This window comes from Triturus cristatus, chromosome 2_2, assembly GCF_964204655.1.
Source record: "Triturus cristatus chromosome 2_2, aTriCri1.1, whole genome shotgun sequence".
NCBI lineage: Eukaryota > Metazoa > Chordata > Amphibia > Caudata > Salamandridae > Triturus > Triturus cristatus.
In genome coordinates, this window is record NC_140582.1 from 35,290,237 (window position 1) to 35,306,148 (window position 15,912).

At 40.1% G+C, this 15,912-nt stretch overlaps 1 protein-coding gene across 1 annotated transcript in view; it reads left to right on the forward strand.

The window, feature by feature from the left end:
- Nucleotides 1-863: 863 nt before the first annotated feature.
- The window catches only part of LOC146861795 (uncharacterized), a 1,106,394-nt gene continuing 1,091,345 nt past the window's right edge, over nt 864-15,912 (forward strand). Inside the window, exon 1 of the mRNA XM_085643037.1 lies at nt 864-993. Within this exon, the coding sequence (XP_085499163.1) occupies nt 921-993 (73 nt within the window). The 5' untranslated portion in view covers nt 864-920. The remainder of the gene's footprint in view (nt 994-15,912) is intronic.

The following is a 15,912-nucleotide window of genomic DNA, read 5'->3' on the forward strand; positions in this document are numbered from 1 at the left end:
CCACGTATTCAGCCATATTCCCATTATTCCAATGAAGCACGCGTAATAGAAACATCACTGTCTGATTACTCTTCAGAAAAACACCAATATTAGCTTTCGACCTGAACAATTAACGCAGAAGGTGAGTGCTGTATTTTACAAAGTGTTGTCCTGTGTCTGCTTAAGGGCACATTCTCATGGGCTTGGAGTGGGGTTTTTCCTAGTCATCTGATGAACAGAGTATATTTTCGGCTTTTCTTATACTGTGGATGATTTGATTATAGACTCGAAAATACTTATGCTTGTGGTAGTAGATTTTCAAAGCCTGCAAGAGTGCTCACGTGAACTGAGCAGGGAGGAGGGGTACCACCCTTTAGGCGCCACCTGGAGACAGCCACATTACCTGAAAGTGACCACCTCACTCCAGGTCATTACGGACACAATCGTTGTTTTCAGGTGTGTTGGACTAATTAGTTCAATAGAAGCAAACAGGACTCCACCACCTAGAAGGCATGAGGCAGCACACAAAGGCTCAGGGCTGGAAATAGTGTCCTTAATGATCCGGAAGGAGGCGCTCACCCACTATCCCCCGAGGAGAGAGCTCCTCTAGGCACTTGATTCTGTAGGCTGAGCCACCGTGGGGGGGGGGGGGGGGCGTTATAGGCTCCAGTATTAAACTGAAAACCTACATGGATTTAATAATAAAGAATATATTTAATTTGAAATCCTATTTGTTGAAGGATCTTGGCAGCCCAGCTTCAACAGTGCTCATGCCGTGCCTTGCTCTAGAAATCTAGTCAATCACTTTGGGCTCATTGTGATGAAACGCTGACCCGGCCGTTACATAGTGACAAAAACCCTATTTTTCAGACAAACGCGTAAAACAGATCAGTTGAGGCCTGAACCTCCAAGAAGAGCAGAAGGAAGCAAACAAGGGCACGATGGCTTGCTATATGTCACCCGACGAATTACAGGACGAACAGACAGACAGAGACTATATGCTTCAAGATCAAGGTAAGAAATCGGAATCATTAAACAAGTGACAAGAATTATCCTATGGTGTCTCCCGGATTTAGAGTGGCTTAACTTGACTCAACTAAATCGCGTCACAATACACCCTCAGAAGCCTTGTTACCACAACTATGTTTTATTTTAGTGGCAAAATGTTGAATTTCACAGTAAACATGTTGCATATCATTGTATAACACATTTCTAATGTTGCAAATTACAATGTTAATTGCTAAGCTACATCTCAGTTATTTGACACTTCTGAGAACGGTTAGATATTACTCCGTGAGACATCTTTACTATAAAAGATGGCTCCCTGGGCAACGACAGCCCGGTTGTCGGCTTCTAATGCTCCGCAGAGCATTCAGAAAACAAGCAGAAATAGTCAAGTCAGAAATACGATGTATTAGAGCTCTGTTCGTTTTCTTTAAAATCAACCTTTTGCCTTTTAAGAGTGAGGATGAGGATACATTTCTCTAATCTTTGAACCAAATTCATGTCACATCCAGTCTCCCGCTTTTGGCGAAGCGTTGGATCTCCATGTATTAAACGGTAACCTTTCTCCCATCCTATAGGTGGCAATTTATGTTGGCTTAGAGCCATCTGTAAAGACTTCCTGATCATATTCCTAGCATATATAAAATGAAAATGTAGATATTTTGATTAATTTATTAGGATAAATATATGTAAATATGATGTTCAAATTAAGGGTCTGATTAGGATGTTCGTGGGACCACCACCGACAGGCCATCTGTGGCAGACCCACCTAGGTCGGTGCGAACGGTGAGACCGCACCGGGCGCTGACTTCGGATGGGGGTGCCATGTTTGCAAGTTATGGTTTTAAAAGCATCTGCCACCTCGTTCCTGGCCTCCTGCAATTTTCAGTAAACAATAAAAATGTTAAGGTAACTCAGGTGATTAATGTGTTTCCTAGAGAGAGATCGGAGGTTTGTCTAGTGGAAGATATGACTCATGGTAAGGTAGCGCAGAGGGTTAATGTGCCTGCTGCATAGAACCTGTACCATGCAGATCACAAAGTGCATATAATCTAAATAGGTTGCTGCTTTTGTCAGAGAGATCCTTTGTTACTTGCAGTTAATAAATTACAACCTTAAAATAGAACAGTGAGCTAATAACTGTCGTCAAGAAGCTGCAGGCAAACTGGAAGGTACAGATTAGAGTGTTATGATTTTTTCCCATGTCTTTTCCTTATCGTAATGTTGGAAAAGGGTTAATTTGGGAAGAAATCAATTCTTGTTATTAAAGAGAACCCCAACCTTGGTGTTAGGTTTTAAATTCTAAGTCTGTGCTTCTTCAGACCAAGCACTCTTAAACTATCCTGCCTGTCAGTGTGGATGACATGCGACTCCTACACCTTGTAGTCCTCTGTCTTATAAAACGTTTCCTATACACTGATTCACACACCTATGATTGATTGTCTCTGTGTAGTATGTGTGGTGTAAGGTGCTCTGGCACCCTACACTGGTATGAGTGGCGGCTTTGCAATAAAGCAAATTAAATGCACCTGAGAGAGAGCGGTTATGGCAACTTGAGGGGCACTGCTAAGGGGTAGAAGTGAGGTAACCAGTGGGGGAGGTATTCATTGGGGGCGTCAACAAATGTTGTCACACTGGATGCCACAGGGCTACAGCTGGCCCTGCACTGCTCGAGGGAAAATGAAGATGGCGGAGTAGTGCCGCCGGCCTGAGGACGCCCTCCATGTGTCTCTCACCGAGCCTCCTGTGCGCTCTCATATAGTGGGATTTCTGAGAGGTCATCAGAGGATACACCCCCTTTCTCCACCACTCTGTAAACACCCCTCCTCGTGCACTGCTTGTTGGGAGATGAAGTCCCCTTGGCTGCTGAGGGTCCTTGGGGCCCAACATGCCCTCCTGTTACCTCCAGTAAGTCTCACACAGCAGGATTGCTGAGTCGTATTCGGAGGCCATGCCCCCTTTCTCCACCTCTCTGCAAACACGCCTCCTGGTGTATTACTGGCTGGGGGATGTGTCCCCTTGGATGCTGAGGGTCTTTGGGGGCCAATAACCCCTCTTGTTACCTCTAGTAAGTCCCAGACAGCGGGATTGCTGTGAGCTGGTCTGAGGCCCCACCCCCTTCCACCCCCACTCTGCAAACACGACTGCTAGTTCGAAAGCCATAGTAATTCACTTAAAAAACCAAAGGTTATATGGACATTATAGTTAGGAAATAGAAGTTTAAAAAACGTAGCAATTCACAGAAAAAAACAAAGGTTACAGGGACGTTATAGTTAGGCTTAGCTTTCACTTGTACAAAACCATGGAAATTCAGCAGTTATAGTTACCTGAGCTAATTATAACTTATGCCCCATAATGCACTGCTTATGACATCACATATTACATCACTCATAACATGGTCAATGACATCACTGATGACATCTCAAATGACATCACTGATGACATTATCTAGTGACTGAGTTTCTAAAATGTTTATGAGGGTTAAATACTTTGCTATATTGAAGAACCACAATTGAATGAATGTCTAAGCCACCATAGTGTATCACTGTATTTTTGCTTAAGTCTTACTGCTATTGTCTCATTGTATTTATCAATACTATCTGTGATGTTGATTATCTCTTTTTGTGTTTGGTGGTCCTGACCTTTACATATCAAGTATCTTTAGGGTACATACATCAGTGCCAGCTGTAATTGACATTGTGTTAACATACTCATGGTCTAGACTTCATTGTCTGTGACTTATGTTGTCGTTGTATATAACATGCCTATTAATATAGTATTAAGTTTTCTGACAGTCTTATTACATTTCTTTGTATAAATAAAATGATTTTTTATTCTGATTTGTGGTATATTGAGTCCATAGTTATCTTCTCATAGTAATGGTCTTATCTCTTTTTGAGACCAAGTAGTTGCCTAGATATTTCTTTATTGAACATTTGTATATTCCCTGTCCTAGGAACAAATATTAGTAGAAGGGGGTCCCTTTATTTGCATTGTGCAGTGACATCACTGATGGCATCTCAAATGACTTCACTGATGACATCATCCACAGAATCACTCACACACCCACTCACACCTCCATACAACCTCTTGTATACCCACTCAGACACTGAGCCAGCCAGTCACATACCTATTCACAGACCCATACCAGTACTCATTCATCCACTTACTCATCCATATATCCACTCAAACACCCACTCTCTCGCTCATACTGTCACTCACAGAACCACACACTCACCCAGAGAGCTACTACACACCCACATGTTCACCTATATGGGCTCTGACATAGCCACTCACTCATCCATACAGCCTCTTAACACAGCCACTCACTCACCCATACAAACACTCACACACTCACTCACACACCCAAACGATCACTCACATACCCATTCAAACATCCATATCAGCACTCACTCATATGCTTACTCACCCATAGCAACAATTCACACAGACATTTACTCTACAATACAGACACTCACAACCCAACTCACTTAACCAAACTCCCACTCACATAGCCACTCACTCACACATACAGTGACTTACACTCTCAGTCACTCACTCATACAGCTATTCAGACACCCACTTACTCATCCATACAGACTTTGTGCACTCACTTGCTCACCCATAGAGCCATTCACACCACCACTCACTCACCCATACAGCCACTGACATACCAACGTATTCACCAATTCATCCACTCTCACAGCATCTCACTCAACCACACAGCAACTCACACAGCCACCCACACACCCATACACACCAGGATACATAAAGTCTTACAGCAACTCACATAATATTTTGTTAGAAGTAGTATCACTCAACAGTAGTGCACCTAGTAACTAATGTAACTTTTGTAGTAGATGGGTACATATGTTTAACACTCATAAACTCCTAACAACACTAACACTCACTTGATGATGTCATCAGTGATGCCATCAGTGATTCCATCAGTGATGTCATTTGAGATGTCATCAGGGATTTCATCAGTGATGTCATCAGTGAGGTAATATGTGCAGTGATAAGCAGTGCATTGCGGGGTTGTAAGTTATAGTTAGCTCAGGTAACTATAACTGCTGAATTTCTATGGTTTTGTACGAGAATCTTAGCCTGAGTATAACCTTTGTTCTCCTATGTATATATATATATTCATATAAGGTGCACTACTTTTAATCATTTGAACGTGGTGGATACATTGTAAATTAAAATTATAACTGTAGAATTTATTTAAAGTTTGTGTAGTTTCCGGTTGGTTTGTATAGGGATAAATGTTATCCTAAATATAACTAAGTTGAACCTTTGATTCTTTTATTGAATATCTATTTATATATTAAATGAAAGAACCAAAGGATAAAGCTTAGTTATAGTTAAGAAAACTTTTATCTCTATACAAAACAAGATAAAACAGCACAAACTATAAAAATTCTACATATATAGTTATAATTGTAATTTACAGTGCATTCACCACCTTCAAATTAAAATATGTAGTGCACCTTGTTACACACACATTATCAAATAATCTTTCTTCATGTTGAAAGGGACCAGAAAAGCACATTGTGAAACAAGTTACAAACTTCACACACAATAAAATCACAAAGATAAAATTACTCAGTTACATATCATCAAATCCTGTTACACACTCTTTTCAGCTTGCTAACCAGACAGCACTAACTATAACTCACCATTCTATCATTTACTCTTTGTATTGTGAGAAATTGCGTAATTTGAGAAGTTATAGGTATTGTGAATGGTATGATTTCACATGCTGTAAATGGTTTAGTGTGCAGGGGTATAACTAGTGCATGGAGAAGGCATGAGTTACAGTTAATGTAGTGTGGTGAGTGAGGTGACAAGACTGTTTCTGGAGATGCATGACATTAATTTGAAGGTGGTGCATAAATTATAAATTGTGGTTATAATTATAACTTTATAATTTGTACTGTTTATGTATTTTAAGTTGGCTTTGTATAGACAGAATACATAAGGTTTTTCTAGCTATAAATTATTGTTAACCTTTGTTTTTTTCATTGTATGTTAATGGCTTTTATTTTTTTATTTAAAAATGTGTTTCCAATCACAGTTTGGAGTGTCATTGAATGGAGTGCCGTAAAGTAGGCTTTATTACAGTACAGTTAAGGAGAGTGTTTTTAGAGTCCAGTGTTGGAGCTTGGAGTATTGCAGAGTGGAAACGAGTGGAGTCAATTAGAGTGGAGTGATGTAGCATACAGTAAAGTGTGATACAGTGGAGTGGCGTGATGTTCTGTATCATGGTGTGGAGAATCACAGAGTTTAGTGGTTTGTTGAACAGTGTAATGTTGTGTTGAGAGTTGAGTGCTGTACGGTGGAGTGTCGTTGATTTGAGTGTCATGAAATGGGAGTGTGGTGCAGTGCATTGCCTACAAGTAGAGTGGTGTAGGGTGGCATGGAGTGTAGCAGAATGTTGTAGAGTGTAGAGGCAAAGAGTGGAGTGCAGTAAAGTAGAGTGTCATAAGGTTCAGTGATGTTGAGTACAGTGTTGTGCAGCAGAGTGGTGGATAATCTGTTATACAGTAGAGTATAATTATTTGTGAGGAAAAAAGTGCATGGAAGATGTTATATAATAGGTGTTATCTGGTTAGTGAGCTGAAAAGTGTGCAATGAGGTACGCTATTTATAATAATTTGGAGGTGGTGGATACATTGTAAATTAAAATTATGACTATAGCTGTAGAATTTCTAAAGTTTGTCCAGTTTGAGCTTGGTTTGTATAGTGAAAACAAACTTTTTCTAACTATAAGCTTTAAGCTTTGTTTTTGTCATTGACTTCCAATGTTTTTTAACATTTTTAATAAAAATTTATTTCAAATAGAGTCTGGTGTTGTGAGTGAGGAGTTGTTATGTGGAGTGTCATGCAGTTCAGTGGAGGAGAGAGTTGTAAAATCTATTGTCATAGAGTGGAGTATTGTAGATTGGAATAGAGTGGAGAAGAGCAGAGTGGAGTGGTGCATCATACACTGTGGTAAAGTTCTATAGTGTAGTGGCATGGTGTCTCATACATTGGTGTCAATTATTATAGACTGGAGCAGCTAGTTGTACAGTGAACTGGCATGTCAAACTGTAGAGTAGGATGTTGTAAACTATTATAGAGTAGAGTAACGTGTTTTAGAGTGGAGTAGGGTCAAGTAGAGTGTCAGAGAGGGGAGTATTGTGAAGTTGTGTGTCATAGAGTACACTGTAGGAGAGTGTTGTAGAGTGGAATGCTGCTATAAAGTGGAGTGGCGTATCATAGAGAGAAATTGAGTGGTGTGATGTCAAAAGTCATACACTGTTGTACAGTAGCCTAGAGTGAATGGGCATAGAGTTGAGTAGAGTGTCATAAAGTGTAGTACAGTGTTGTAGATTGAAGTTGTGTACAGTGGAGAAGATTGTCGGGCAGTGGAGCAATGTAGGGTGGATTATGGTACTGTGGCATTGAGTGGGATAAAGTATAGTAGATTGGAGTAATGTTGGAGTGGAGTATATGGGAGTGGGATAGTGTACAGTGGAGTAAAGTGTCAGAGTGGAGTAGCGTGTCATTAACTATAGTGGTATGGAGTGCAGTAGAATGGAGTGGTGTAGCATACAGATGAGTAACGCATCTGCAAGTGTCATACTCAACTCCCACACTGCACTACATCACACCACACATCAGGAAGCTTCACTGGCTTCCCATTCACAAGCATAAGCAATTCAAACTTCCAATGCACACATACAAAGCCCTACACAGGGCAGAAAGGACCAAAATACCTGAACAGCTGCATATACTTTCATCAACCCACCAGACACCTATACACTGCCTCACTCTCACCCGCATCTCCAAAAGCAAACTTGAGGCCACTCATTCTCGTACACAGTACTGTATAGACATGGAACAACCTTCCTCAACATATCAGAGCATCCTCCTCATTTATTGGGTTTCGCAAGAAGCTGAAGACCTGGATCTTCATATAAGCACCTTGGGACCACACACCTTGCCTAAGTGCCTGGACACCCTCTCAGGTGATTAGTGCACTATACAAATCATCATAACATAACATAACATAGTACAACACAACATGACTGTATGCCTGATGGTTGAACACTTACACTCATTACTATGGGCCACTGCTTTTTATGGTGACAAGGCAATGATAAAGGTTTGTTTGGTTCTTTGGGAAAAGTTATGTACTGTGCCATAGGTGTGATCTGTTTATAATTAAAAATTACATCAAACTCAGTAAGCCAGGCGTATTGATTTTAAAATGAATATTTTAAAGACAATATCATTTTAAGGGTGCATTGTTACAGTACTGTGCAAAAACACATAGACATATGTAGATTATAACATAGACGCTCAAAGGTTAATAAAGAAAGCTAGTATTTTGGTTTTAGTTACATACTTGAACAAACCCTGTTTGTAGATTTGCACTTGGCTAATCCTGTTAGTGATTCTTAGGAGGGACAGTAATTTGTTTTGGCAACTGCAATTGTGTACATATGTGTAATGTTATAACATTATACCTCTAATTGTCATGTGGGAAAGATTGTGCTCAATACAATAGTCAGTCAGTCAAATAACTTTATTCGATTCAGGTGAATCATAAAAGTTTGCAGAAATATCATATAAAAATACATCAAATGCAGTGCACAGAAGTTGATTATGGATTAAACAGGTTCAAATAAAATAATTCACAGTTCATAACATTTCCTAATTAAAAATACAGTTTTAATAAAGCTAAGCACAGAGCTGCAGATAATGACAGTAGATAGCGACCTCTTAGGATAGGCTTAATAAAGCGGGCCCTTGGATCTTTATAAAGTGTGAAAAAAAGCAGGAGGTGCATTGTGCTCTGCTCTGCTACATTATTACACGGACAGGGGGTCAGTCTTATTTTAGATAGATAGATAGATTATGGATTTTGGTAAAGATCTTCAAGGCCCATCTTACAAAAGGTTTCTTTCACATAACAAAGCCATGGAATCCCCATTGCGTTATCAAGATTCATACAGTCCCTTAGAATGCCTCTTGAGAATAATAAGTCTTCTGAGGTCCAGATTTTCCCCCATAAAAGCAAGGGGACGATATTGATTCTGTCAGTCACATATTCTAGGCCCACCTCCGAATGACAAAATGAGGTAGGAGAACTACCGGGGATAAGTAAGAGACGTTTTAAAAATGTGTTTTCTAAGAATTGAATCTTTGCACTTTTGTAATATACCCATACTCCTACCCCATAGGTGGCCACTGACAGACATTTAGATTTGTACAATGTTTTCAATTCAGCTACCGGCTTGTGCCCTAGTTTACTGGCAAAATGAAAGAGCCCCTCTATAGTTCTATTAGTTTGTTGAAGCCTCATCATGATCAAATTGTCCCAGCTCATTACAATAGTCTTGAGGTAGTTATGGTGAGAAATCAATAGCAACGGCCTATAGGCCTGGTTGGTACAACTGGAAAAGTTGTGTCTGACACGATAGGTCTGATCTGTTTATTGTGAAAAGTTACAACAAAAGCCGAAGGATTTACTAATTTATTGTATAATGCATATGCTAAAGCCAAAGGGGTTTAACAACCTGTATACACTCGGGCAAACCACTCCCAGACTGTCATACACTGCTATCATTACTTTTTTCATATTCTTTTTTTTCTACTTTATTTGTTGATTTATTTTAGTTTTCAGAGTGCCCGCTTAGATCAATCAGTGTAAATAAAATTACCATGCTTAACTCAATAAAAACAAACATGAAGCAAAAACAGTAAAAGAGGCCCAGTAATCTCTCTTTTACACATTTTTTATCCTTGCATTCGAAACACACCAAACCCAGTAGCCTTAAATAGAGCACTGGGAACAAAACGGTTCATGGACACTTACAATCCTTAGAATTCCTCTTAAGGAATCCTTGAAAATGTGAACTGTGAAGGAGGACTTCAGTCCAGGAGGACCATTTTGTGGAGTCCCCAACCTATGGATTTAGCCCTCTACAGCTTCTACCACACACAAATGTTATCCCCTCACCCTCCATTGTGCTGTGAATTAGCTGTAGGGACATGTTGGCACATTATACATCATATAAACTAATTAAATACATCATTTCTCCTTCATATGTTTGTTGAGATGTGTGTGTTCTTGGGAATTTTATTGTGGATGGGTGAGTGGGTGAATTCAAGAATGAGTCAGGGTGGAATAATGGATGGATGAGTGAAAGAATGAGTGGCAAGTTATTGAGAGCCTAATCTCACTAGTGACTGAAGAACCACTTTTAGTTAAAAGCCAGACCTACGGGCATTGGTGCCAATTGTGTGTGTGTTAATATGTAGGTTACAAAAGTACACACACAATTGATATGGTTAGTGCTATAAAATGACAACTAAAATGTTAGTATCAAAAAAAAGGTATAACGTTCCTTGAAGAGAGGAAGGAAAAGGACGGTCAGGAGGACCTGGGGGTGGCTAGGTCGGGGGATCTGATCCCTCAGGAGCAGGGGCCCTCACACACCCAAATGGTTGTCATGCTTCATCATTGGGCAGCTCCTCATTGTGCATGCATTGCAGTGCCCAACGTGCCCCACAGGAGGGCTATTTGTCAGAGATCTTTTGATTGTTACTGCTGATGTGAAGAGTAATGTGCAGTGTGAATGTGATCACAGTGAGTAGTCTGGTCTAAAGTGATTTAAAAATAACTAATGGAAACCCCAAGCCACATTTAATACATGGGTTTGTTTGTTATGGACAAAAACAATGAGTGGCTAGATTTGGATATGATGGTCCACGCTAGCTCCAAAAGATTTTGTGGCGGTCAACATGTTTCTTGCCTATCGAATGTCAGAAAAGATCACAGCAATTTGTCAGGACCAATCGACTGGGCTACTCAAACGGTTGGTTGGTGAAGCATCAAATCTTAGGAACCATACCTAACCATAACAAAAAGGTGTAAAAGGTTAAAAATGTTTACTATAAGGGGGGAGTTACCACAACCCAACAGTGGGTAGCAGAGGTATGTCCATTCACATCAGGCCACTGGTCATCAAGCACGTGCCTGTCGAGCAACCTACTCCAAGCTCTGCTACTGCATGCGGTAACTTTTTTGACATTTGATAGGCAAGAAACATGTTTGGGGTCATGTATGCTGGACTTTCAATTGCCCTCCATCCCTCCTTCATATGTAAATGTAAATGTAAATAAACCAAGTACATCTTCAGATTACATGTAGACCTACTTGAAAGGGGGTTATTATGTAACACTTGCTTTTAGTTAGTGAATACCCAAGTTTTTAACACCTTACAAGCACAAATAGTGTTTTTCATGAACTGTATGCAAATTGGAACTTTATTTCTTATCAAGAGATTGAGAGCCCGAGTTAGAGTTTGGTGGATAGTTTAATTAATCACAAGTGTGATCGATATCCCGTCCGCCTAACTGCAAGTGCTTTAGAATGTAATGCACTTGTAATAAGGTGGGTAGGATATCTGTCACATTTGTAATGGAGTAACTCGTCCACCAAACTCTAAATTAGAAATAAGGCCCTAAGTGGGCAATTTACTAATTTGTAATGCAACTAAGTGAAACAGAAAAAATAACTGTGCTGTGTTGCACTAGGAAAACATAACATGGAAGTACCATCTACCAAGATATGACACTGAGGCTGTAAGGTCCAGAGCTCTTTCAGGCTATTTCAGGGACTGCCTCTGGCTATGCATGTACAGTGTTGTGAGACTTCAATACTTGTGCCTTTGCAATCTAGTCATTGTTGATTTGTGGTTCACCCTTTAACGCATTTCACATTCCATGCCATAATTTTTCAAATTATTGTCTTAATCATTTATTTCCCTCAATTTCATTTACTGTTAAACACATACATGCTTTGACTTGCATTTGTGCTTTCCTTTAATTATAGTTTTCATGCATAATTTTTGATAAAATGTTTCTTCATGTCATGAATTTACTTAGCCTCAAGAGTTTTTTTAAATGATAACTCACGAACTTGCTGACAAGTCTTGTGTCATTATGTGTAGAAGGGTTCCATAAAGTTCTAAGTGGTACTTTAGTGCACTTTAGTGGCACATAAGAAAATTGCCAAATTGTGTGGGTCATAAACTGCTTTTCTTTAAAAAACAAGCAGGATGGGGATGGGTGGAGGGAAGCAACAGAACAGCTGGGAGAGGGTGAGGAAGCAGTATGGGGAGTCAAAAAGGTGGGATGGGATAGTGAAGGACCATTCAGAGTGAGTGTGTGAATGAAGGAAAGTGAAGGGGTTAGCAACACACTGGGGAGACAAGAAGACATCACAGGCATTCAGATGGAGAGCACACAGAAAAAGTGAAAAGTCATTTTCAGATTGCAAACAAACATCAGCAATAGAGGAATAAAAGATAATCAATCAGAAAACTGTGAGTCCCATCATTCCCACCATTCATATAACTAAAGAGGAAAACCACTAAATCGGGAATAGGGAACTGTGAAAGGTAATAAAGCAGACTAATCATGAGGACAGAGCTGACCTAGAGCAGACTATGAATATTGGATCCAGTAGTTCTGAAAAGCAGATAATTGAAGCTGTCTCTGTAGCTGACACCTAAAAAGAAATAAAAAAAAGAAAACAAATTACAGGGAACATGAGAGTTGGATGAGTCGGGAATGATATGAGCTGAGAGGAGGAGGAAGAAACAATATAGGCAGGTGGAGAGAGCAAGGAAACACGTTCTCTTATGGAGTGCTGAATGCAAAATTAGAAAGTCACAAATTGACAACAAAGCCATTCAATCATGAGCAAGGCAGGTACTGACCTAAAGCCCACTTGAAGTATGTGTTATGTACAGAAACATTGGGCCTGCATAGAAACTGCTAATGTGGCTGAGACCTAAAAATAGGTTGTGAAATCCTTTGTACCCATCCTGCGATTTATTCATTTTACGTTCTGAAAGCATTAGGTGTTAGTCATGGACAAGAGCGTGTTGTTTACAAAGGATTTTTTTCAACATTCTTTGTTGAGTTATATGGTAGGGCTAGGAGTTATGACAAATGGTTTGTGTGGACAGGGGGATGGATATTGTTCCCTTTCATTGGAAAGTCAGAGATTCTCAATATGTCAATATTTAATTCATTAGCATTGATGTCTGAACATCTGCATTTAAGAGTTGACAATCTTCACTCCTTCCCTCTTTCAATGATCAATCTTCAATCAACATCCTCTCCTACACTGATGTCACAAGACTTATGTTCTCCCTTTGAAACAAGACCTTCAGCACATTAAACAAGTTCTCCACCTGTATAACCGAAGTTGCTGACTGAGGGAAAGCCAACTGTCTCAAGTTCAACACCCACAAGACAGAAGTAGTGATCTTTGGAAAGAACACCTCGCCATGGGACTTCAACTGGTGGCCGAAGAAACTCAGACACACACTGCACCCATGCCTAGAACCTCAGAATAATCATTGTCAGCAGACTGGACATGACTCCACAAGTCAACGTCATCACTGCACCCTGCTTCCACACCCTGTGGATCCTGAAGAAGATCTTCTAATGGTGCCCAATCAATGCTAGAAAAAATGCTACTCATGCTCTGGTCACCAGCAAGTTGGATGAAGGGAACATCCTCTACATTGAGATTTCCAAGCAAATCACTCAAAGATTACAAACGATCAATCCAGAACTTGACAGCCAGATTCCTCCTAAACTTCCCACATAGAGCTAACATCTCACCAAACCTTCCAGTACACAAACACACTCATTTCAAACTTCTCATGCACATATTCAAGGCACTACGGCACTACATGACTAAGGCCCCATCTACCTGATCCGTCATATCACCCTCCACCAATTGCAGGGCTCCTACATGCACACATCCCATAGATACAGAGAACAAGACCAGGAGGAACAGCGGTTCTCTTACATCACTCCTAAAGCATGAAACAGCCTCCCACTTCATATCAGAGCCTCCTCCTCTCTTAAATACCGCAAAATCCTGACTTTTCAATTGACCAATCTACCATAGGCAGGGACAGGTATACGCATCTACTCAGCGACAGGATATCCTTGTGGGTGATAGTGCACTTTACAAATACATTTAACATAACAAATAGAGGGTCATGCCAGAATATATTTTAAGACTAATCAGGGACATAAACATTTTGTTTGGAAAAGAGGAGCTGATGGCATGCTTAGCTATGACCTCTAAAGGGTGGTGATTTATTTCCTCGGAGTCAGAGACTTGTGGATTAGGCAAGAAACTCCAAAGAAGAGGAAAACATGTGTCTGGGGATCCTCACACATGGAATAACAGTCTCTGTAGGCTAGCCCCTGAGGTATCCACTTCAAGGATTACTCAAAACCCTCCCGGAAGGAGGACAATGAGTGGAACAATCTTATTTACCTAGTAGGTGACATGACTCATGTAGATTGAGTGATTTATTTTAGATAGCCCATTATAAGACAGGGTATCATTGGTCTCCTGGGTCTCAGCACTATTGGGTGTTAGGTAGGTGGGAACATCTTCTGTTGCATGAGATTCTTCTCCTCAGGCCACTACGTAGGGATCAGCAGCTGTCTTTGGATTTTTCTCAAGAAGAGGAGTAACCCTTGGTAAGTGTGTCCTCATATAATTTCTGCTGCCAAGAATGACTGTTAGCAAGGTCAGTCAGTCCCTGGGAAAGGCAAGTTTTAGAATTCTATAGAGATTCAGTACTACAATTGCCCTCCCTCCTTTTTCCAGAATGTCACAGTGTAATCAGCAGGCAACTTGCTTTAAATGTGGGAATGAATGTCCAATTTGTTTGAAAACAATCAGTGATCCCACTATGCCATCTGACTCTAGAGGTCAATTTAAAGCAAACACAAGTGTCTATACACAGCTCCAAGTGCGGTCTATCGGGCACTGGGTCCTCCAATGAAGGGAAGACTATATTTAAAAATTGTAACCCATTTAGTGACCTCTACCAGATGGGTGTTTTGGTCTTTTGGGGTCTGGAAATGAGCAGTTTGGGGCACAAAAATGTTTCTCCAGTACATTAGGGAGAAGGATCAATGCCTCTAGGCACTCGCTGGCAGAGTGTAAGGTGGGTTGCTGAGCCTCAGCCAGCTTATATCACCCCTTGGTTTGATAACAGTTCGAAAAACACTCAAATGGCTAGAGATTCTTTTTGCCACAATGATTTTTTTATTCCGGACACCTTCAGTGCAATTAAATTATTTTAATAAAGGAGGTAATAATTAAAGAAGACTATACAATTGTTGGGGGTTTATGTTGCTTGGCACACACTTTGCATAGAAGCCAGTGCTTTAAAAGAAAATTCATTTGGAAATAGCAATAGCTAAGGTCCTGGCAGTTTATTTTCTATATAACCAAATAGTGTGCAGAAACATCACACCTGGGAAAACTGCAGACAAATGATCTACAAGGGCAAAGCATATAAATCAAGAATCCTTTAAAATAGCAGTAATTACTTTGTGTTATGTGTGGTTACCAATAACCACATGTTTTGAAATGTTGCATTTCCATATCCCTCTTATGATGAAGGTTTCGTACATCACATAAAAGGGCTTGTGGAAAAGTCTTACAGTTGTTACAACTATGACAGCCAAATTCAGCCTCAATGGATCTGCAAATCTGAAAAAATACCTTGGGAATACTATATAAGGAAATTCCAATGGTGGCATTCAGGGGCTTGTCACTTGTTTTTAAACACAATGTACCAACAAGGCTACTTGAGGACTATCAGTCTGCCACTGGCAACTGCATTTTGTGTTTTGACTTTTGATAGTTGGAAAGCCATTTTGTTTCTGCTGGTCTTATTTCTAATAAGAATTTGACCCTGAGCAAGGATGAAAAAAACCATACAAAAATTAGATAGGAAGTGTATTTTTATTAACCAGCATTTACAGTGTAGTAGTAGCAGTAGTAGTAGTAGTAGTAGTAATAATAGTGAACTATATTGTTAG